This window comes from Ovis canadensis, chromosome 2, assembly GCF_042477335.2.
Source record: "Ovis canadensis isolate MfBH-ARS-UI-01 breed Bighorn chromosome 2, ARS-UI_OviCan_v2, whole genome shotgun sequence".
NCBI lineage: Eukaryota > Metazoa > Chordata > Mammalia > Artiodactyla > Bovidae > Ovis > Ovis canadensis.
In genome coordinates this window covers 186,420,356-186,446,635 of record NC_091246.1, presented here as the reverse complement: position 1 = coordinate 186,446,635, position 26,280 = coordinate 186,420,356, and the positions used below count along the sequence as shown (strand labels likewise).

At 35.6% G+C, this 26,280-nt stretch overlaps 1 protein-coding gene across 1 annotated transcript in view; it reads right to left on the bottom strand.

Moving 5' to 3' along the window:
- Positions 1–26,280, bottom strand: part of DPP10 (dipeptidyl peptidase like 10) — a 769,909-nt gene that overhangs the window by 153,017 nt on the left and 590,612 nt on the right. The window contains exons 6-7 of the mRNA XM_069577778.1: positions 15,683–15,735; positions 15,501–15,582 (exon numbers count right to left, since the gene is read on the bottom strand). Coding sequence (XP_069433879.1) covers positions 15,501–15,582; positions 15,683–15,735 — 135 coding nt within the window. The remainder of the gene's footprint in view (positions 1–15,500; positions 15,583–15,682; positions 15,736–26,280) is intronic.

Sequence of the window (26,280 nt, the reverse complement as noted above, 5' to 3'; positions counted from 1 at the left end):
AAAAAAAAACAGATTTAAAACTAGTTAGAATACAGTATAAATTTTCCAAAGGAAAGTTACTTTGGAAAATATTCAATTTGGATAACATAAAAAGAAGTCAAAAGTGAACTAGTTTATTACATAAAGTATGATTATTAGAATAATTTTGAATGGATAGAGATTTGAGGACCAATTTTTAATATAATTACGTTCTGTTCTTCCCCTTTGTGGCTCAGCTGGTAAAGAATCCACCAGAAAAGCGGGAGACCTAGGTTTGATCCCTGGGTTGGGAAGATCCTCTGGAAAACAGAAAGGCTATCCACTCCAGTATTCTGGCCATATTCCGACCCCAGTATAGTCCATGGGGTCGCAAAGAGTAGGACACCACTGAGCGACTTGCATTTTCACTTTCACCTTCTATTCTACTTTTCTTATTAGAGTACCTTAGAAACAAGACAGAAATATCCACGTTCTGAAAAAGTTATACCACTTCGCTTTTAGAAAGACCTATTACATTAGTTCCTATTTTCACTAATGGAAAGAAACCCAGAGGACTTCTGTTTTAACAAAACACAGAGAAAAGCTCAAATAGCGTTCCGCCTTTGCTTTGCAGGGAGGGCATCACAGAGGCAGTGCAGACAGCTATCAGTGAGAGTGGCGCCGCCTAGCACCTCCCTCTGGAACTACACCCATGTGAGACAAGCCATTAGAGATCTGACCAGTCTATGAGCAACTGTGCTTTATCTTGATTAACTTTGTGAATCCATTAGCAAGATGTGTCCTCTGGTAACTGCTTCTTCATTTATGCCAATTCATCTCCTAATAGGGGTTTCACAGGAACACTCTACCTCCTCATAGTAGGTTAGCCGGTTAGTGACCAAAATCATTTAACATTCATCTTCAACATCAGTAACTTTTTTCCTAACAAGCTGAATTGAAGATGAATGCCATGGTTGCTTTTCATTTGGCTTTTTATCTTTTATGTCCTTCATTCTTTCTAAAACTTTAATTTCTCTCCTAATCATTAAAACAATATAATAACATCAAATATTTTTAAAGACTAAATTACCTATTATACTGCTGCTCTAAACCAGGAGTTATTTTTTTACTAACATATATCTCCTTGATACATTTGTCCCTGATTAGGTTTCATACGGTAACACAGGTGAAATCTCATTTTATATAACCATTCCTAACATATAGTACACATATATATGTAGTTTTGTTTTATTATGCATATCAATAAAAGTATATTTTATTTTAAAATAAGACAAGTTCAAGAAAATACAATAAATTGTATATATATAATTTATATATATGTATATAATTAGTGTTGTTTTACTTACTACAATAATGAGCATATTTATGAATTTAATTAACTTTTACTAGTGGATGGCACTGAATATCTGCACATGTGGAAGGATCATACTAATTTTAATGGCTTCTTAGTATTTTATATTTCATGCACCCTAATTTATTTTACTGGTCTCATAATGATGACTTACTTAAGTTGTTTCTATTATTTTACTGTTTTTTAATTATAAATAATATTACAGTAAGTTTTCTGATGTTTAGACATAGGTATGATATATCCACAAGATAAATTCTATATTTAGAATGGATAGATACTATATTTCTTATTGGATATACTCATGGCCCATTAAAAATGTGTGTTTGTATATGTGTGTGTGTGGTTTACATTTATTTTTGATTTCTAATTTAATTCCTTTATGGCCCAAGAACATACTTTTCTTGAATCCCATTTCTATACTTTTTGAGACTTGTTCTAAGACCACTTTAAGTGCATTTAAAAATGCCCTGTATTCAGTAATTGTTGGGTACTGTGTCATGATTGATTGTGTTGATCAAATTTTTTATATCCTTACTGATTTTCTATATAACTATATGGATTTTCCATAAGACTATATCTTTTATAAGACAAGCATTGAAATTACCAGCCAAAATAGTCAATTTGACTCTTTCTCTGCGTTTCTGAAATCTGCCAAAGAGTATAGTTGCTTTCAACTTTTTCCTGGCTCTGGAGAATCATTACTTCATGTTCCTTAGAGACAATAGTTTAGGTTGTGGTCGATTCATAGTATCATAAATATAGAGTTTCTTTTCACATGTTCAGTATCTTTGTTGTTCTTAAGAAGGAGAGCAAGGGGAGGGTTCCTCTACCACATCACAGAAGGATACCTGGAATTATTTCTGACATGAGGAATCTTGACATCAACGTAGACCAGTTTGCTCAGAGAGTTCTCTTCATGCCATTTTATGAAAAAACAGCAAATCACTAGAATACTGAACTTTTCCTAATTGGAATCTTCATACCTCAGGGTTTGTATAGGATGGTTTCATATCTTACGATAAACACTACTATAATCTTATTATTAAAATTTTTATTTAGTCATACTCGTTAAGGGAATATGACTTGGCAGCACTGTTGAATAACCCTGTATGGTTAAAAGTAAGAATAATAGATATACAAGACCTTAGCTGCAATGAAACAGAAAGAGTCTAATATTTAAAAACCTTCACTGATCATCATCTATGTTGCTATTCCATTCAAATGGTCTGCTTAGCAGGATCTGTTCAAAGTAGTCAGTACACTGGATTATGTATGATCTACATTTTTAGTTTAAAAATCTGCAGTCCTAGAATGTTTCTAGCTCTAACACCATAATATATTATTTAATTCCACATTAGGAGCAGCATGAGACAAGAAGTGCCACAGAAATTGTTCTATATGTTGGGAAACAAACAAATAGGGGAAAAAGATATGGCTGTTACATTTATCTTATTATTACTAAATAACTCAAAATTGTTTAAATGTAAGTTAAGGGAAACATAGTGAGTTTTTATTACAGAGAATTTTTATGGTTATTCATTCTAGTTCAAGTCTGCTGACATATTTTATATTTATAGTTTATTTTTTTCAAAAGATGAGATATTTGGAAATAATGTATAAATTATGAGCTTCTTTTATTAAAAGTATAAACAAAATAATTCAAGCATGATTCCATACCAGTCTACTCTATTTCTTTTCAAATTGAGAACTTCCTTATAGTCCAGAAGATGCCTTTAAGTAATGGTCTAAATCTTGGTATATAACTCCAAAACTCAGCTGGTTGATTACTGCCTCCAAGAAATTGCTCCATCACCTCAGAGAGGACTCCCCCTGCAAGGTGAGGCCCATGTTACAATTTTCCTGTTGTAGGTGTTTCCAAAGGTGAGTATTCTCATCTTTAAGTCTATTTCCTTTGAGTTTCTAGAATAGATATTATGCTATTTATACACCTAATAAGTAACAAGTTCATAAGACCTAGTAAAAAGCTCTATAAAATTTTGTAATTCATACTGGTTAAACCAAATGAAGCACTTTAAATCAGAATAAAGACTACCACCTCCCCTTGGAAGAGATAAGTAAAATTTAGATGTTCTGTCATTAAAATTGGCCCTTTATATATATAGTATTGACTTCCATTTGATTTTTCCAAATGTTGAATAAATACAGCATACATAAATGGTATTCTCAAATGGCATACAATGAACTGATGGTGTTCTTTTCTTGTTTTTAGTTATTAATATTATTATTATTAGATATAAGTTTGGTAATATTTCTAGTCACTCTCTAAATCTAAGTCAGGGCTGCCCTCACTTATAACTGTCAGTATCTAACAATCTTCATTTTCACATACTAGCACAGGTTACAACATCTTCTCTAAGCAGTTTCTTTTTTATTATTTTCAATGGAAAATTCATGCTGCTAACTCCATAGCTCAATATACAGCTATACATGCTATGAGAATTACAGAATTTGAACTCTTGCTTTCAGAGAATTTGTTTAAAAACCAAAGCAGTCAAAGAGTTTGTTTATAGACCAAGGCAGTCATCAAAGTCAAGTCACCTCTTACTTACCAAGCGGCTTCTAATACTGCCAGTGTTAACCCTTTAAAAGCAATACAAGTATAGCTAACAGTACATGAGTTGCTAAGTTTTTTCCTTACACTGAAATAAGCAATACTTAACTGGAAGAAAATAATCTGAAATATGTTGCTCATAAAGGATAAGAATTTCATTTTCTATTTCTTTTGGAAATCTGTGAATTTGGTAGAAAAGTCATAGATATGCTGCTTAAATATTTAGAAGACACTAAGAGATTTATATTGGATAGTAGTGGAAATTACTTTTCCTTTAAATTAGATATTGTAATTACATAGCTTTCCACATATACACTTACACTGTTATTTTACTTATGTGAGAATGTACTTCCTGTCACATTTGCCTACATGATGTATGTAGGTATGTGGGAGTATGCATTCAGTCACTCCATCCCGTCCAACTCCTTATGGCCCTATGGACTGTAGCCAGCAAGAATCCTCTGTCCATGGTATTTTTCAGGAAAGAATACTGGATTGGATTGCCATTTCCTCCTTCAGAGTGTCTTCCTGACCCAGGGATGGAACCTACATCTCCTATGTCTCCTGGATTGCAGGCAGATTCTTTACTTGGTGAGCCATCAGGGAACCCCTGCCAACATGATACATTAATGTAAACATGTACTTGAATACAATGCAAAAGTATCAGTCAAAATGCTTGAGATATTTTAAGGGTATTTTTGTTGTGATTTTTTAAAAAACCCAATTATTCATCAGTTACTACTAGGCAAAATATTGATTATAGAAAAATAGTATACTTCTTGATACTGATTTTCCTTATCCCAAACTTGAAGTGAGACCCATTAGACCTTAGGTATATCTAGTACTAGAAGGCAGTAAGAATCACTGCTTTTATTATCTCATGGAAATAAAAACACAAACTAATTTTGTTCCAGATGAAATGAAAAAGTCATCTTGCTTTCACTTCTTGCCACTAATGAAAATAAACAGTTTTTAAAAAGGTCCAGCTTCATTTATATGAGAAAAGTTTATCACTCCAAACACTTGAAGATGTTATGGTGTAAATTTCCTGGAAGATTTCCTGCACCAAAGTACTCACTAAGAAAAAGCACCATACCACACACAACACAGCAAAAATTAACTTGAAATAGACGTTGTTTCAGCTTCCCAGATGGCTCAGTGGGTAAAGAATCCACCTGCAATGCAGGAGACAGAGGAGATGGAGGTTTGATCCCTGGGTTGGGAAGATCCCCTGAAGAAGGGCATCGCAATCCACTCCAGTATTCTTGCCTCGAGAATCCCATGGACAGAGAAGACTGGCAGGCTATAGTCCATGGGGTTGCAAAGCTTCAGACACCACTGAAGCAACACCACTGAAGTGACGGAGCACACACACACAGAACTTGACTCTCAGTGGTTGCTTTTCTTTATTTCTATGTCACCTCTGGTATGCTGGTATGCTGGGACTCTAAACCATGACCTTTTTCCCAAATGTACATGACACCAGTGGCAGGGAGTGAATGTACGTAAGAGTATACACATGTATATCTTACATTTGCAAATGCTTATCATATATCTCTTGAATATATCTTAATGATATTTAAAATGATCACTTTTATACTGGAAAAAAAGATACTAACATATGAAGCAAAATCGTGTTGATTTATAGTGGGGGACATGACATCTCAATGACATGTTTGAAAAATGCTACCTTATACATCTGCTTTTAAACCAAGAAGAATTAAGGTCAACCTGTAAAGTCAATAAAATTGTTCAAAATGTTTATTAATTAAAATGTAAGCAAGTTACGCCAAAGAAATTGAAACTGTTCTAGAGGCAAAGAACCCTTGCTAATCACTTAAGATTTTAATATAATTTTAAGGTAAATATTTCGTAGGTAAAAATGCAGGTGATAGAAAATTTGATAGTTTTGTATTCGTATTTGGAAAGGCTTCCATGGTGGCTTAGTGGTAAACTATCTACGTGCCACTAGATAGGAAAAGGAAATGGCAACCCGCTCTAGGATTCTTGTCTGGGAAATCCCATGGACACAGGAGCCTGGCAGGCTACGGTCCATGGGGTTGCAAAGAATCAGACACCACTCAGTGATTAACCAACAGCAACAGTTTATATTTGGAGAATTACCTAAACATTATGTTTTTCAGATATATAGATAATAACGTGCAGAAATGTGATTTCTTTAAACACCTAAGTTGTGATAAATTAAGTAACACACTGAATATGTTTAAAGCTTTATGCCATTGAAAGAACAGGTATGGTGATTTTATTTTACCCTAAATAGACTGAAAGAAATACTAGCACTATCTAGCAAGGAATCTATCTTATGTTGTGTTCTTATCACATGAAAAAGTAGAGAGCAGTAAAAATCTTTTGGAGGTGACAGATATGTTTACATTGTTGATGGTGGTGATGCTTTCGTGATGTTTACTTATTTTCATCTCATCAAGTTTTATACATTAAATATGTACAGTCTTTTGTATGTATTCAATGCAAAGTACAGCCTTTAGTATGCATCAATTTTTATTTGTATTCAGTAAAGTGGCTTAAATAAATTAGAAGTCTAAATGAGTTTATTTGTAAAATGTATAGAAATACACATATAATTTATATATAATAAATACTTTATATTTTTATTTTTCAACTACAAGCAAAGTTTCTCAGTTTAAATCTTGATTTATTCATCTCTTAAATATATTGTTTCTTATCAAATCAGTGCTAGATTATACTAATGGCCTCTAAACCTAGCTCTTTGCCTTTAGTTACCTACACTCTGTTATAAACTTTCCTGCCAAACGTGTCTTTTCATGTATGATATCTTTTCATATTATGCCATTCTCAAAACCTTCTTTGGCATCCCATTATCCATGGAGACAACAGTTATCTTTCATTAGTTTCTTATTAAATAAGCCTTTTGCCGTGTGCTAAATGAATTTTTATGAAGGAGGAAGAGGGGATGGAAGATGAGAGAAAAACGGAACAGAGAGTGAGGTCAGAGACATTTAGCATATTCTTTATTCTGTCTGCCCTGGAAATGACTAGAGCTCAGTGGTGGAATATAGCAATGTATATAAATAATATAAAATATTTAAAATCTGAGGTAAAAAACAAGAATGTTAGACTATTTTTTTTTTTTTGCCTGTTGTGCCAGAACCATACTTATTCTTTTTTAAATATAGATTTATTTATTTTAATTGGGGGTTAATTACTTTACAATACTGTATTGGTTTTGCCATACATCCACATGAATCTGCCACTTTGGGAAGTTTTGGCCACAGCAATCAGAGCAGAAAAAGAAATAAAAGGAATCTAAATTTGAAAGGAAGAAGTAAAACTCTCACTGTTTGCAGATGACATGATCCTCTACACAGAGAACTCCAAAGCCTCCACCAGAAAATTACTAGAGCTAATCAATGAATATAGTAAAGTTGCAGGGTATAAAATCAACACACAGAAATCCCTTGCATTCCTATACACTAATCATGAGAAAATAGAAAGAGAAATTAAGGAAATAATTCCATTCACCATTGCAATGAAAAGAATAAAATACTTAGGATTATATCTACCTAAAGAAACTAAAGACCTATATATAGAATCTTAGACTATTGAGGAGTAAGCAATTCACTTAGATGTAGACATATTGTGGAAAAAATTGTCAAAGAGGATGGGAAGTCTTTGACAAAGAGTTCTGATGAAAAGAAAACAATGGCTGGGTATAGAAAGGGAAATGTCTTAGAACATACAGCAGCCCTGTGTCACCCTGTGCATATTACAGAGTTTAGTTCAGGCAGAGCAAAGTCTGTGCTGTGTGCTGTGATGGAGTGTCAGGAGTCAGATGATGCGACACCTGAGTCACATCCTGTGAGTCGCATCAGTGGCACTCTGTGACACTTCAGTGACATTCCATAAGCTTGCGGCAGCTGTTAAAGATCTGCATTATTATCCATATCTCTGCAGCTGTGAATTAGAGTGGCTAGCCACTGAAGAAGGGATATTAGAAAATAAGCTGTAAAATGTTTTAGGGGTAAGAGATGAAATTCTGCACTAATTATGTTAATACATGAAAGGACAAGTGAGAATCAAATGAATAGATATCATTTATTGTGTGATTATGCCCCAACCAGTAATGCTGAAGAAACTGAAGTTGAATGGTTCTATGAACACCAACAAGACCTTTTAGAAGAAACACCCAAAAAAGATGTCCTTTTCATTATAGGGGACTGGATGCAAAAGTAGGAAGTCAAGAAACACCTGGAGTAACAGGCAAATGTGGCTTTGGAATGCAGAATGAAGTAGGGCAAAGACTAATAGAGTTTTGCCAAGAAAATGCACTGGTCATAGCAAACACCCTCTTTCAACAACACAAGAGAAGACTCTACACATGGACACCACCACATGGTCAACACCAAAATCAGACTGATTATATTCTTTGCAGCCAAAGATGGAGAAACTCTATACTGTCAACAAAAACAAGAACAGCAGCTGACGGTGGCTCAGATCATGAATTCCTTATTACCAAATTCAGACTCAAATTGAAGAAAGTAGGGAAAACCGCTAGACCATTCAGGTATGACTTAAATCAAATCCCTTATGATTATACAGTGGAAGTGAGAAATAGATTTAAGGGCCTAGATCTGATAGATAGAGTGCCTGATGAACTACAGAATGACGTTCGTGACATTGTATAGGAGACAGGGTTCAAGATCATCCCCATGGAAAAGAAATGCAAAACAGCAAAATGGCTGTCTGGGGAGGCCTTACAAATAGCTGTGATAAGAAGAGAGATGGAAAAAAAAAAAAAAGAAGAGAGGTGAAAAGCAAAGGAGAAAAGGAAAGATATAAGCATCTGAATGCGGAGTTCCAAAGAATAGCAAGAAGAGATAAGAAAGCCTTCTTCAGCGATCAGTGCAAAGAAACAGAGGTAAACAACAGAATGGGAAAGACTAGAGATCTCTTCAAGAAAATTAGAGATACCAAGGGAACATTTCATGCAAAGATGGGCTCGATAAAGGACAGAAATGGTATGGACCTAACAGAGCAGAAGATATTAAGATATTAAGAGGTGGCAAGAATACACAGAACTGTACAAAAAAGATCTTCACGACCCAGATAATCACAATTGTGTGATCACTCATCTAGAGCCAGACATCATGGAATGTGAAATCAAGTGGGCCTTAGAAAGCATCACTACGAACAAAGCTAGTAGAGGTGAAGGAATTCCAATTGAGCTATTTCAAATCCTGAAAGAGGATGCTGTGAAAGTGCTGCACTCAATATGCCAGCAAATTTGGAAAACTCAGCAGTGGCCACAGGACTGGAAAAGGTCCGTTTTCATTCCAATTCCAAAGAAAGGCAATGCAAAAGAATGCTCAAACTACCACACAATTGCACTCATCTCACATGCTAGTAAAGTAATGCTCAAAATTGTCCAAGCCAGGCTTCAGCAATTTGTGAACCGTGAACTCCCTGATGTTCAAGCTGGTTTTAGAAAAGGCAGAGGAACCAGGGATCAAATTGCCAACATCTGCTGGATCATCAAAAAAGCAAGAGAGTTCCAGAAAAACATCTATTTCTGCTTTATTGACTATGCCAAAGCCTTTGACTGTGTGGATCACAATAAACTGTGGAAAATTCTGAAAGAGATGGGAATACCAGACCAACTGACCTGCCTCTTGAGAAATCTGTATGCAGGTCAGGAAGCAACAGTTAGAACTGGACATGGAACAACAGACTGGTTGCAAATAGGAAAAGGAGTACGTCAAGGCTGTATATCGTCACCCTTCTTATTTAACTTATATGCAGAGTACATCATGAGAAACACTGGACTGGAAGAAACACAAGCTGGAATCAAGATTGCCGGGAGAAATATCAGTAACCTCAGATATTCAGATGACACCACTCTTATGGCAGGAAGTGAAGAGGAGCTAAAAAGCCTCTTGATGAAAGTGAAAGACGAGAGTGAAAAAGTTGACTTAAAGCTCAACATTCAGAAAATGAAGATCATGGCATCTGGTTCCATCACTTTACGGGAAATAGATGGGGAAACAGTGGAAACAGTGTCAGACATTTTGGGGTGGCTCCAAAATCACTGCAGATGGTGATTGCAGCCATGAAATTAAAAGACGCTTACTCCTTGGAAGAAAAGTTATGACCAACCTAGATAGCATATTCAAAAGCAGAGACATTACTTTACCGACGAAGGTCCATCTAGTCAAGGCTATGGCTTTTCCTGTGGTCATGTATGGATGTGAGAGTTGGACTGTGAAGAAGGCTGAGCACCGAAGACTTGATGCTTTTGAACTGTCGTGTTGGAGAAGACTCTTGAGAGTCCCTTGGACTGCAAGGAGATCCAACCAATCTGTTCTGAAGGAGATCAGCCCTGGAGATCATTCTTTGGAAGGAATGATGCTGAAGCTGAAACTCCAGTACTTTGGCCACCCTATGTGAAGAGTTGACTCATTGGAAAAGACTCTGATGCTGGGAGGGATTGGGGGCAGGAGAAGGAGATGACAGAGGATGAGATGGCTGGATGGCATCACTGATTCGATGGATGTGAGTCTGAGTGAACTCCGGGAGTTGGTGATGGACAGGGAGGCCTGGCGTGCTGTGATTCATGGGGTCGCAAATAGTCGGACGTGACTGAGCGACAGAACTGAACTGATTGTGTCCTTACTATGTTGTGATGGCTAATTTTATATGTAAATTTGACTAAGTTTTGGTCTCTCTTTGGTCAAACACTACTCCTGTTGTGAATGTAATTAAAAGGTATGATTAGCATTTATAATCAGTTCACTTTAACTAAAAAATAATATGGTTTGTCCTTTCTAATCAGTTGAAAACCTTAACAGCAAAAACAGGCTTCCTGAAAGAGAACTTCTGCCTCAGTTGTGCAGCTCAAGATTGTGATACTAAAACTTATCAGAGTTTCCAGCTGACCACATTGCTTCCATAATTGTATGAGTCAAGTTTCTTTTCTCTCTCTCTAGATACACATACACATATATATGATACATACACATACATACACATATACATGATTAATACTGTTTTCTGGAAATCAACTTGTGAATATGACCTATCTCATTTAAACTGAGAATAGCTATGATTTTCTTTCATTTTTAAAACAAGCAAGCTTAAAGCTTTCAACCTTCCATAAGTCACAAAATAAAAAACAGAATCTGAATTTGAACTGAGTTTATTTTTTCTAATTCTAGATAGCATATTTTAGTCAGTGAAATGTTTTTTCCTTCTTATGCTCAAATTTCATTTGCTTTTCAAAATCTTTCAATTATTATGGTGGAATTATAGGTAAGTATAATTAATTTTTATATATGAATTTGTGTGTGTGTGTCAGTCACTTAGTCATGTCCGACTCTGTGACCCCATGGACTATAGCCCACCAGGCCCCTCTGTCCAAGGGATTCTCCAGGCAAGAGTACTGGAGTGGGTTGCCATTTCCTTCTCCAATGTATTAATTTAGAAGAATTCATATAATTATAGGAACTATATGAATTTTCAAAATGTTTTACAATGAGTGATTTTAACTTTCATATGATGAAGCTATTTTGAAAAGAAATAGGCTATACCTTCTTAAACCAGAATTGTTTTCAAATGAATGACTAATATACCTTTTCCTGTTTCAAGATCTATTATTTATTTCTATAATACATTTGCTACAACTAAAGTAATGTATTCACTGCCTTTTCTAAATAATACATGTTGTATTATGTCAGATTCTTTCCTCATGTAGTTGGACCCATCCAAGTTGTTTTCCCCTACACCTAGTGCTACTAAAAAATTCTACATCCTTTAAATTCTAATTAAGAATTTATTTATGAATTATGCCTAACCCCTTACCTTTCTTCTTTATAGGCAGGGGTTTATTTTACAGCAAATAATATTAGAAACTGAGAATTGTCCTTAGTTTATAAACACTATAAGACTCATTTAAATTAACTGCAATGGGTCATCTCTGATAAATCATATTGAAGAGTTTGCTGATGGCTTCAAATATTGACAAAGCCTGTCATTCACATGAAATGGACCATTAGCCATTTGTAGAGATAACTCTTTAATGATAATACATTGAATTTATGTTTACTTGCACAAAACATAACCTCAATAAGAGTGGTATTTGTCGCAAACTTTCCCAAATGACTTTGAAAAATGCCATTACACAGAACTTAACCTCATTTCTTCAAAAGTTTAGTGACATCAAAAGTCCTAAAGAAGTTGAAATTCAAGTGACAAAGTTTTTTATTTGTTTATCTTTTAAAAACAACACCTCTAAAATCCTATATGCTTGATATTTTTCAAAATACTTTGTATTAATACATTAAATATGATAGCATTATTAGTAAAGCACTGCTATTGTCAGTACTTTACAGATAAGGAGACTAAGCCATATGGAGATTAAGTAATATTCTCAAAGATAGAAATGTATGAGGATTCAATCACCTGCAAAATGACTCCCTTGAGAAGATCTATGCTTTTTATAAACTTTTAGTACTTTTATGATTGTTTCAAATATATTAAAGAATAATGAATCATTAACAAATATGAATCATTAGAGAAATTGCATGCAACTTATACTACTTCATTGAGACTATGAAACTGTTATTTTGTCATAAACTTAGGCACAGAATTTTTCTCCTCTCAGACATGGAGAACAAGAGCCATTTATAGATTTTCCCCAAGGACTCTCTAGTGCCACAAACATGAGGTTATCTTGGGTTTCTGTGTTCTGACATTTTGTGTGTTTAGAATCTGCCTCTGCCCTATGAACCAGCTCTCTTGTCAGCAGCAGAGGAAAGTGAGTAGGACTACAGTGACTGCCTACTTCACCACTGCCCATGAACACAATGATTCTTGCCCTCTCTGGAGCAGACCTGCACCTTTATATCTAGCATATTCTGCTGTCAGCTTTCAGGACTATCATAATGGAACGGATCTAGAGACAGTCTTACACTGTTTTAAATGTCTCTAAAATAGACACATGATAAAGACAAACACACTGCTTATTATCTGTGGTATTAGAATTGTCAGGTAGTTAAATAGCAAAAAATAAAGACTCCAAGATAGCAGAACAGGGGGTGCCCACAAAAGAGGAAGTCGAGAACCTGAGTGATAACCTCTGGTCCTGGGCATAAACAATCTGGTGAATACTTGAACCACCACCTATTTTTCATAGGATATAACCCACCAGGCTCCACAGGGAGGAGACAGAAACCATAAAAAGGGAAGCCAAGAGGAATCAGGACCGCTTTAGGGGTTGACCTGCACTTGCATCTTTGAAGCCACTACCCTTTGCCCCTGCCTGCTTGCCAGGTGAGCTGTAACCAAGCTGTAACTATAACTAGTTTGTTGTTATGAATATGGTCTTCTGCCTTCTGTTTCATTGTTAAAAAGATCTGGAATGACAGACCACTTGTAGCTCAAACAGGCAGGATTTTATTAAACATTACTTGGTATCTGAAGATCTTTTGATCAGACATCCATAAACGACCTCTCCCATTTAGGAGTTGTTTCACTTGGTGTCTAATAAAAATAGTTTGCCCCCAAGTTTTAAGGCATCTTTTATCAGCTTTGCAATGACTGCAAGGTTTTGAAGGCAGGGAGGCCAGCCTCAGGTGGTTGGGTGGAGCCTCTTAGAGAAGTGTGCTACTGACTGGGGTTCAGGTCCCAACCTTTAAGTTAACATTCCCAAATCTATACCTTCCTTCTTGTGGACATATAGATGGAATGCTTTCTCTAGGTTTAGCAACTTCAAAGCGGGTGCCTGGATTAAGGCCTATTTTAGTGTAGCTTCTGCCTTCTGTTGAGGAGGACAGAATCACAGCAGTATTTTTTTTCATTTTTAAATGACTACTTGTTGTCTTTAAAATAATTTATCAACCATTTAGAGTAGATATGACAGTGAATATACTGTTACATAGGATTTCTTTATAAAATACAACCATAAAGATGCTTAAGCAGCTTCAAATCTGTCTGGTAACTTTGCATGTATTTCTCTCATTGTTATTGACAAACTTTTGTTTTAAAAAGTCTTAAAAACTTAATTATGCATTAAGATAGACCTAATAGGCTCACAGGGTCTCAAAGAGTCGGACACTACTGAGCGACTGAACTGAACTGAACTGAATAGGTACATATAAAACATTGTATTTCCCACATGGAAAACATCTGTAAAAGTTTATGTTAAGCCATTAATCAACTCTCATTATTTTCAAAGTCAGTATGACAGAGACCTGCTTTTGAAATTTAGAAATCAATTTCAAATCCAAGTTCATAGTTTTGTAAATTTGAAAACAAACATCAAAATAACCCATCAGAAGTAAGAACATGTGATCCATTTTCTACATATTCAAACCAAATTAGTATAAAAATGTCACTATCAAACTTGACTGAATATTAAGCAAAATTTAGAGAAAATTCTAGTCTTTGGTTATTTATTAAAAAAGAAAGAGGAAACACTAACATTATACTAGGAAGGATAAAATCAATTCAATATTTGGCTTTTTGACAAGACAAATGTGAAATTTATAAATATCAACCAAAGCTGACCATGAAAAAAGAGAGGACAGAACCTACAAATAATATTAGAAAACATGAAAAAATAAATACAGAAACAAAACAAACAAAAGTAAAGATTAAAAAAACAGATAATTTAAATGTATTCTGATAAACAGTTGAAAATTTAGGTGAAATGGAATTTTATATTTGCATAGATTACCAAAACCTTACTCTTACAGTCATAATAAAATAATTTAAAAAAATCTTTCCACAAAAAAAGAAACTATCACACCATAACTAGATACATCTGTAGGTTAGCTAGTGCAAAAAGATTTTAATAAAATAAAAAGTATAGAAATTGGAATGAAGAAGCAATAATGTCATTATTAACAAAAAATATGGCAGCCTGGAAAAACTAGGTATTGATGAGGATACGGAACAAAGGGAATTCTCACATTGTTGCTAGTAGGCGTATAAACACACACGAAAAGCAAAAATCAGTTTGGCCATTTGTACTACTTTTGACCGTGTTCAAGCCATGCAAACAAGCAATACCACTTTCTGAGCAGTCTGCCCTTAAAGTCTATATCCAGGCCGGCTTGAAACATGTACAAGAATATCATGAAGCTCAAACTGCTTTAACATCAATCATTCTCTTTTTGAACTTGTGATAATTTCAAAATTATTTCAAATTATGATGATGAAAAAATCTTTTCTTGAGAGAACACTGTCAAGTGTAGACTTCTATCTTAAATTTTTGCTCTGAACAATGCTTTAAGAATAAATAAAACATTATGTAACAGGAATTTTGCAGAACTGGCCTTCATATTCTTGGATCTCTTCTGGGGTTCATTGTCAACTAGCAGTTTAATCACACATTAATCTATAAATTTTTACTATTTAATTAATTGACAACATAGTATTGGTACTGTTTGGTATATTCTTAAATTGGAGTATTAGATAAAAGATATAAAGTAAACGGAAAACATCCATACAATAGGACAATTATTACGAGACAGTGGCTTCTGTAAGCATTTTCCATAGGGCCCTGGCTGACAGTGTTTGGTGCATATTAATGCCTGTACTTACCAGCTGCTGCCCTTGGACACCCCAGGCCGCATACTGCAGGACAGAATCCTCTACTTCTGGAGGATTTAACTCCCAAACTTCCCTTGAAAAAAGGTAAATATTTTTACATGAACAAATTGACACCTACACCTACAGTTCAGTTGGACAGTTGCTCATGAAAACCAGATGACCAAAGAACTTACCTAGTGTGTATATTGTAGATCACATATGAAGCAGTATACGAATAATGAAAAATCTGAAACAAAAAGAAGAGTTATAGTTTGGAGTAAAGGCTCTATTTTAATGAGTGTATATATATATATATATATATATATATATATATGTTTTTTACTAAATTCTGGAAATGCAAAATTGGTTTTAGAGAGAATTCAAAATGTGATTCTTCATTACCTATAAAATAAAGTTCAAACTTTACTCAAGTTTGAATATCGAAACATTGACACTCCAGTGATTTGGTATTTGTGTTCTACACGGTTTTCCACTCTTATCATCCACTACTTCTCTTCAGCTAGTCTATACTTCAGCTATATTAGATAAATTCCTTCTGTATATTCTGAATATCTCTTTTTTTTAAATTTATTTTTTTTAGGATATCCAAATTTCACTTAGAAGAAAAATTTTCCTCCTTCCATTACAGCCTATGTATCTAGAGAATTTCTCTCTATCAAAGTTTACTTTTGACTCTTAGGACATTTCACACCCTGTAGCACAAGTTAGATAAGATTTTAAGTGCTTGTTTCCTTTTCCCACTGGAATCAGGTCCGGGTGTGTATTCCCTTGGCATCCGCCATATTACCTTATACGGTATCATGTTTGCCTGCAACATGCAATCAATATTTGTTGAATAATGATTCTGATGGGGAAAAAATCTCTCGCAAATGGAAGTGCTTGTGGAGACAAAATGGGATAATTCCCCAAGCACTTCATAGAAATATCTGAAAATTATATGTTGAATAATTGGTTGCAAGTATATATCTTCAAGAAACATCTTATATCATCTTATAAGGAGTCCTGTTTCTTTCTAAAGGGAATCCTCCAAAGGATCACAGCTTCCGTATTAAGGTGACATTAAGGACCATAGTGGATGATGCAAAGATATCCTTAAATTTTGGTTCTTACTAATTAAAGATGATGAAATAATGGAATACAGAGAAAATGAGGAAAATTGTAAAAGATAGGTTAGGGAGAGAGATGATAAGTATGTGACATTTTAATGAAATTATATTTTTCTAAGCTATATGGATCTAGTGAAGAAACTCTTTCCACTTAACTATATTGTTATGTTATTATTATTTACATGATTCATAGAGCTTATATTGATACTTTCATTTTTCAGCACGTAATTATAAAAACTTCTCTTATCCTATAGTCAATGTACATTGCATAAATATAATACTGTCAATTAAAACTCCTTAGAAGTCAAATTATTATTTCTTCTCACTGCAATAATAACTTCAGTTAAACATGATTGGCCACATATTTGGTAAATAAATACTAGTGTTCATTCTGTTCATTGAAATTACAATCCTCCCACAATTTGTTATATTATTGTGTTTCATAATGAAGTGTTTCCTCCATTTCTTTTGGAATAACTATTAAATCTGAGATCACCTTTACTATAGAGTCATAGAGGTGAAAAATATTTTTCCTGGTGTCTATTTTGGGATTCATATTGTGTTCTATAAAATTCCATATTTGACAACAAATTTTAAGTCTTGAATCTACTACTATAGCTGATAAAGAGGTGAGAACTGTGACCACTTCTACATTTTGTTTTCCCATCTCAGAAAGTTCTGTTGCCAAAGTAAACTTCCAAGTCATTAAGTGGGCTTAAAATCAGACAAATGTTTCGATGATGTTATGGGTAGAAACAAACTATTCATTCCATCTGTTAATCTACCTAACACACTCTCCTATGAATTCTAGGAGAAATATCAATAACCTCAGATATGCATATGATACCACCCTTATGGCAGAAAGTGAAGAGGAGCTAAAAAGCCTCTTGATGAAAGTGAAAGAGGAGAGTGAAAAAGTTGGCTTAAAGCTCAACATTCAGAAAATGAAGATCATGGCATTCGGTCCCATCATTCCATGGGAAGTAGTTGGGGAAACAGTAGAAACAGTGTCAGACTTTATTTTGGGGGGCTCCAAAATCACTGCAGTTGGTGATTGCAGCCATGAAATTAAAAGACGCTTACTCCTTGGAAGAAAAGTTATGACCAACCTAGACAGCATATTCAAAAGCAGAGACATTACTTTGCTGACTAAGGTCTGTCTAGTCAAGGCTATGGTTTTTCCAGTAGTCATGTATGGATGTGAGAGTTGGACTGTGAAGAAGGCTGAGCACTGAAGAATCGATGCTTTTGAACTGTGGTGCTGGAGAAGACTCTTGAGAGTCCCTTGGACTGCAAGGAGATCCAACCAGTCCATTCTGAAGGAGATCAGCCCTGGAATTTCTTTGGAAGGAATGATTCTAAAGCTGAAGCTCCAGTACTTTGGCCACCTCATGCGAAGAGTTGACTCATTGGAAAACACTCTGATGCTGGGAGGGATTGAGGGCAGGAGGAGAAGGGGATGACCGAGGATGAGTTGGCTGGATGGCATCACGGACTCGATGGAAGGGAGTCTGAGTGAACTCCGGGAGATGGTGATGGACAGGGAGGCCTGGTGTGCTGCGATTCATGGGGTCACAAAGAGTCGGACACGGCTGAGCGACTGAACTGAAATGATCTTTCTTGACGAAGAGTTCCTGTTCACTCCTCTTTTAGTCAAGGCAAGCCAAAATAATCACTGACACAAAACTGGATAAATATAATCGTTGAATGTTGGTCTCTTTCTCTCACATTTATATGCTGTAGAGCTATAGAGGTTATGGGCTCTTCTCAGTGTATGAATCCTAAGAACTTAGATGTTTTTCCAATGGTGGGATTTACAGAGAAAAATATATAAATTCACTTTCTGCTTTGTAGTTCTTAGCCTGATACAGCATTTGTTTCTCTCAGCTGGTATGTTGAAATGGAAAATCACAATAAAGAATTTAACCCTCGCAGATGCAGAGAACTAACCAGCATTTGCCAGGGGAAGGAGGATCAGAGGATGAAGAAAACAGGTGAAAGGGATTAAAAGGTGCAAACAACAAGTTATAAAATAAGTAAGTCACAAGGATATAATGTATACTACAGAGAATATAGTTAATAATATTGTACATGCATAAACTATACAAATATTGAATCACTATGTTGTACAACTGAAAGTGAAAGTCACTCAGACATGTCTGACTCTTTACAACCGCATGGATTATACAGTCCCTGGAATTCTCCAGGTCAAAATACTGGAGTGGGTAGCCTTTTCCCTCTCCAGGGGATCTTGCCAACCCAGGGATTGAACCCAAGTCTCCACATCGCAGGCGGATTCTTCATCAGCTAAGCCACAAGGGAAGCCCTGTACACCTGAAGCTAATATAATATTGCAAGTCAACTATACTTTAATTTTAAAAAAAGTTAACCCTACCTAACCTGCAAAGACATAGCAAACATATCATAGAGATTGACTATAGGCTCCCTAAAAAGCCAATAGTTTCCAGTTCACAGGCGATTAGATCCTAACCCTTTTCTCCTGGCTTAGAACTCTTTCCACTTAATCCACTATCCTTGATGTGTATGTGTATGTGTGTGCACGTACTCACAGAAGATCTGAAATACTTCTTGCTTTGTAATTTTCCCATAACTAAATTATATTATATGTCCACCATAGAATATAAACAGTACAAGGTGGGAGATGAACAGGGTTAGAGATAGACATTTCTTTATGTTTGTTCGCATTGTGTTGCAGAGATTTTGAAAGGGGGAATTTTCAAGAAGAATTGAACCTAGTTTTATTGAACATCTACATTAAGGCACATTGGAATAAATTCAGTCTGTGCTAATCTGCTTCTCTCTCCTTGAATGGCATTTCTATTCCTTTTTAAAAAAATTATTTATTTTAATTGGAGCCTAATTACTTTACAATATTGGAATCAGCCATGAGTGTACATGTGTTCCCCATCCTGAACCCCCTTCTTACCTCTGTCCCCATCCCATCCCTCAGGGTCATCCCAGTGCACCGGCCATGAGCGCCCTGTCTCATGCATTGAACCTGGACTGGTGATTTATTTCACATATGGTAATATAAATGTTTCAGTGCTATTCTTCCAAATCATCCCACCCTCGGCTTCTCCCACAGAGTCCAAAAGACTATTGTATACATCTGTGTCTCTTTTGCTGTCTCGCATATAGGATCATCATTACCATCTTTCTAAAATTCATATATATCCGTTATTATACTGTATTGGTGTTTTTCTTTCTGATTTACTTCACTCTGTATAATAGGCTCCAGTTTCATCCACCTCATTAGAACTGATTCAAATTCATTCTTTTTAATCGCTGAGTAATATTCCATTGTGTATATGTACTAGTTTTCTTATCCATTCATCTGCCAGTGGACATCTAGGTTACTTCCATGTCCTAGCTATTGTAAACAGTGTTGTGATGAACATTGGGGTACACGTGTCTCTTTCAATTCTGGTTTCCTCAGAGTGTATGCCCAGCAATTAGATTGCTGGGTCATATGGCAGTTCTATTTCCAGTTTCTTCTATTCATTTTTAACATTCTACACTTCCCTTTATCATATATATCTCTTCTACATTGGTTATGTAGGTCTTGTTTTATGATGAGAAGATAGAAACAGTCTTTTTACTGTAATCATTGGCTGCTGTAAAATGAAGGCCAAGTTGAACATCTGATAAGATCCATGGGGACAAAGAAATTTCATGGTCAAAAATTATATATTCATCTCATCTCTGCAAATGATGTTCCATTGCTTGTTACAGAGTATGAATAGTTATGGCAAAAGTAGTAGGTATGGGGCAAAACTGAGATATATTATGTAAAAATTTGATCAAATTTATACTCCTGGAAGCTGGACCTGACATGATATTCAATCTCCTGATACCAAAAGGTATTGGGAGGTACAGAAAGTATCATAGGATCCCACAAACCAATCTGATTCCAATCATCTCTACATTGCTCTAGGAACTTATACAAGATTACTAAATGTTAATCGTCATGAATGGTATAATTAATTATCATTATTTGCTGTTATGATCTATAAGTCACCATGAACATTGAATTAGAAAATACTGAATGATTTCTCCGAAGAAATGCAGGATTAGATTCCTATGATCCTCTGGTTACATTTTGATCAATCAATACATTTTTTATGTGTTTCTTTTTAACTTGAAAAAGCAGCATCAAACACTGAATATCATTCATTCATTAGCATTGAGCTCATTGCCAATGGTATTATAACTCAGGTCTGAATGAAGCTTACCTAACTCATGTTCAGTTCAGTTCAATCACTCAGTCGTGTTCAACTCTTTGCGACCCCATGGACTGCAGCATGCCAGGCCTCCCTGTCCACCACCAACTCATCTCCATTGAGTAGGTGATGCCATCCAACCATTTCATACTCTGTCATCCCCTTCTCCTCCCACCTGCAATCTTTCCCAGTATCAGGGTATTTTCCAATGAGTCAGCTCTTTGCATCCGGTGGCCAAAGTATTGGAGTTTCAGCTTCAACTTTAGTCCTTTCAATGAATATTCAGGACTGATTTCCATTAGAATTTGGATCTCCTTGCAGTCCAAGGAACTCTCAAGAGTCTTCTCCAACACCACAGTTCAAAAGCATTTTGAATTCTTTGGCACTCAGATTTCTTTATAGTCCAACTCTCATCCATATATGACTACTGGAAAAACCATAGCCTTGGCTAGATGGACCTTTGCTGGCAAAGTAATGTCTATGCTTTTTAATATGCTGTCTAGGTTGGTCATAACTTTTCCTCCAAGGAGCAAGCATCTTTTAATCTCATGGCTGCAGTCACCATCTGCAGTGATTTGGGAGCCCAGAAAGATAAAGTCTGACGCTATTTCCACTGTTTCCCCATCTATTTGCCATGAAGTGATGAACCCAGATGCCATGATCTTAGTTTTCTGAATGTTGAGCTCTAAGCCAACTTTTTCACTCTCCTCTTTCACTTTCATCAAGAGCTCTTTAGCTCTTCTTCACTTTCTCCTATAAGGGTGGTATCATCTGCATGTCCGAGGTTATTGATATTTCTCTTGGCAATCTTGATTCCAGCTTGTGCTTCATCCAGCCCAGCATTTCTCATGATGCATATAAGTTAAATGAGCAGGGTGACAATATACAGCCTTGAGGTACTCCTTTCCCTATTTGGAACCAGTCTGATGTTCCATGTCCAGTTCTAACTGTTGCCTCCTAACTTGTATACAGGTCTCTCAAGAGGCAGGTCAGGTGTTCTAGTATTCCCATCTCTTTCAGAATTTTCCACATTTTATTGTGATCCACACAGTGAGGCTCTGGCATAGTCAATAAAGCAGAATACTATTTGATGTTTTTCTCGAACTCTCTTGCTTTTTTGATGATCCAGAGGATGTTGGCAATTTGATCTCTGGTTCCTATGCCTTTTCTAAAACCAGCTTGAACATCTGTAAGTTCATGGTTCATGTATTGTTGAAGCCTGGGTTGCAGAATTTTGAGCATTACTTTACTAGCGTGTGAGATGAGTGCAATTGCGCAGTAGTTTGAGCATTCTTTGGCATTGCCTTTCTTTGGGATTGGAATGAAAACTGACCTTTTCCAGTCCTGCGGCCACTGCTGAGTTTTCCAAATTTGCTGGCATATTGAGTGCTGCCCTTTCACAGCATCATCTTTTAGGATTTGAAATAGCTCAACTGCAATTCAATCACCTCCACAGGCTTGGTTCATAGTGATGTTTCCTAAGGCCCACCTGACTTCACATTCCAGGATATCTGGCTCTATGTGAGTGATCACACCATTGTGATTATCTGGGGTCATGAAGATCTTTTTTGTTTCATCCTAACTCATATAATTTCTCTTTAAAAAACATCATAGCCTACTGGCACTTGGTAACACTGAACTGCACTTGAGCTTTATGCTTGGGAGCCATTTAAACAGCAAAATCATGAAAAAAAAAAAAAACACAAACATATGAAAAAATAGCCCTAAAAGACCCTCAAAATGACACTAATTTACAGTATGAAAGCTGGAAAATGAAGGCATTGCATCATCATCTTCTTTGATCTCACCTGGGAAAGAACACATCAGGAATCACAAATGTTCTCCTGTTCGGCACTTGTCTTGAATGACTGAAAATGTGCAGCAAGTATGGATCCTGGAGTTACAAACTGAATTTAGAAAACAGGCATATTTGCAATTCCAGAATCCTTAAATATAGAAGACCAACTATACACATAATATAGATATAGCATGAGATATTACTGGAAGAAATAAGGAAAAATAGCAGTCATATTTAAGGCCTGCCAGAACACAAAAGGGCTTCCCAGGTGGCTCAATGGGTGAAGAATCTGCCTACAATGCAGGAGACATGGGTTTGATGCCTGAGTTAGGAAGATGCCCTGGAGAAGGAAATGACAACCCCCTTCAATATCCTGGCCTGGAAAATACTATGGACAAAGAAGCCTGGAGGGCTCTAGTTCATAAAGGTGCAAAGAGTCAGCTATGACTGAAGCGACTGCGCACTCATGCATGCAGAACACAATAAATGTATAAAAATTATCCAGAGTAGTGTTCATGCTCTACATGAAGCAAATGAAAACTAGCTACACCCATTCAGTTATCAAATGTCTAGTACCCAATCTCTTTGACAGTTTCGCACTTGGTAGCATTTTAAAAATTGATTATGGCGATAAAAGCCATTTTTAAAAAGAATGATATACAAAAGAATATTAGTTGACAATTTTTATTTACTCCTATATTTATTTGTCAGTTTATAAACATGTGTTGAATACTAATTATATACAAGCACATAAGTCAAGTACCTTGCCAAATGCAAAAGCTATAATAAACATGATCCCTGCCCACAACTCTCATTTGCGGTGACAAAGTTAGGAAACATATTAGCATAAGGGGATCTAGTTGCAGGTTTTGGTTAAATTAGGACTTGCAAATTATAAACCATAAGCTTTTCAGATTTTTTTTCTTGGAACATCAGTTATTACTTAAGACATCTATGGAGATTCATGTTAAAGAGAGTTACATTTACAAGAAAAAAGAACAGGGTGCTTTAGTAATTAGTAATCTGTTTCAAGATGCAATCATAAAGAAGATAATGGCTGAGTTAGGCCTAGAAGGGACTAATATGATTAGTGAATTGAGCACTTACTATATTTTGGACACTGCTGAGCACTGTACATGTATTATTTATGTTTAAATCAACCTCAGGAAGTAGAAAGTGTAATTCATAATTCATATGACAGGCTCTGGAAGCACTGAAAGTTTAAGTAAGAGACAGAGCCACAATTTGCACCTACATCTGTCTGATTACAACCCATATTATGACTTAATCTCTCTGTACACTCTCTCAGGGACCTGGGACAGGAAGCATGACTCCAGCTTTGCAAAAGATTTATTTCTGAAAGACCTTTTAAGGTACCACCCAAAGATTTATGGACAAGAGTAGGCATGAATTAATTGTGATTATCACAGCTAACAGGGATTTCATTGAAAGATGATCTAATACATCAGATTAAAAATGTAAATCCCCTTCTCTTTTAGCTGTTTTTCAGACTTTTTTCTTGGAATATCAGTTATTACTTAAGACATCTATGGAGATTCATGTTAAAGAGAGTTACATTTACAAGAAAAAAGAACAGGGTGCTTTAGTAATTTATGCTTAAGCAGAGGCTTAAATCTCTAGGTACCAAACCTCTGCACCGCAGTTAAACTGCCGAACTGGAATAAATAGCATGCATTTTCATGGCCTTGAGAATATTTAAAATAGGACTATGGATTTGCCATTAAATCAGACAGTTAGGAAAACTAAAGTGTGAGGAAGTAGGTCTCTGAATAAATAATATTAATACTTGTGAAAAATGACAGTGAGAGAAAAGACAATGTAGGCAACAAAGTGTTTGTTTCTCTTGGAAATAAGTGGTATGATGATGCTAAGTTTGTTCTAGAATAATACCTTTTGCGATGAGTAAAGAGTGGCTCTGTTGTTGGAAATGTTATCTTTATTATTCAATGAAAAACCAGACCATCAGGTAGGAAACTCTAGCGCAGTAAACAGGGTTCACAAAATTACAAGATGCAGTTCTACAAAAATTCTTTTAAGACACTGTATTAAAAAAAAAAAAAACAACAAACTTTGTGAACATTGTGAACAGCAAGTACTAGTAGAAAGAGAAAATAAATATGGGAGGGTATTAAAGGTATAAGTAATATTTGTCATATTTTAGTCTTCTTTACTCAGTCTTTAAGATTGACATGAACACTGTGTGAAAGTGAAAGTCCCTCAGTTGTGTCCCACTCTTTGTGACCCCATGGACTGTAGCCTGCCAGGCTCCTCTGTTCATGGAATTCTCCAGGTCATAATACTAGAGTGGATAGCCAGTTTTCTTCTCCAGGGGATGTTCCAAAGCCAGGGATTGAATCCAGGCCTCCCTCATCACTGTCAGATTCTTTACCATCTGAGCAACCAGGGAAGCCCATATACCACAGGGAACTCTACTCAATAATCTGTAATGACCTATACTGGAAAAAGACTCTAAAAAAGAGTAGATATATGTATATGCATAACTGATTCACTTTGCTGTATAGCAGAAACTAACAACACTGTAAATCAACTATATGCCAATAAAAATTAATTTAAAAAAAACTTAAATGTGTTGATAAGATCATTAATGACAGGTTTTACCACCTATGTCAGTGCTTCTTGGGATGAGCACACCCTAGATTTTCCTACTTTGAGATTTTCACTGATGTTATTACTCTTGATCCTCAATCTGAAAGTGGATAAAAATGTTTTCGGGGATTCACAGGTGGCTCAGTGGTTAAATAATCCACTGGTGAATGCAGAAGATGCAAGTTCAATCCTTGTGTCAGGCAGATTCCCTGGAAGAGGAAATGGCAACCTCCAGTATCCTTGCCTGGAGAATTATATGGACAGAGGAGCCTGGTGGGCTACATTCCAAGGGGTCACAAAGAGTTGGACATGACTGAGCATGCACATGTAAAAAAAGAAAAACAACTTTTTTTCTATGTTTTATACTTTAAGAAATATAAAGAATCCTGTATACAAGAAAAAGAAAAGAAAAAGAACAAAAAAACCTTCTCCTCCTCTGAGATAAACAGCAAGTAAAACCATGATTGGAACCAAAATCTTATACGTTCCACACAGGCAAGCATGTTTTAGAGTGTTATCACATAAAAGAACCATGTAAGATTCTTTCATTGTATCACCTTTACGGTAAGTGGAGACGGTAAAATATTCAAGAGGGTGAGACTAATATAAATGATGCTAGAGAAGATGTTTAGATGCTGCTTAAATTCAGCATTAATTTTGGCAAAACCTATATAAAATAAATAAAAATAAATTTGCTAATTAAAAAAGACAATTTCTCACAACCCAATGTAGTCATTCTGTTAGCCTAAAGGCATCATGATATTATCACATAGAATATATAGCAATATTTTGACTCTTTCTTGTTTTATTTGAGTCTAGTAGGCTTCCCATTTGGAGAAGATAGGACATCGGGTATTTTTTTAGTATTCATAGTGTTTTCACTAAGTTGAAATACAGTACTGTCAGTGTATTATGAAAATGGACAACCTAATAAAAATATGTAGATAATTAATTTGATTAATAAGAGTAAATTAAATTTTCCTTGGTGGCTCAGATGG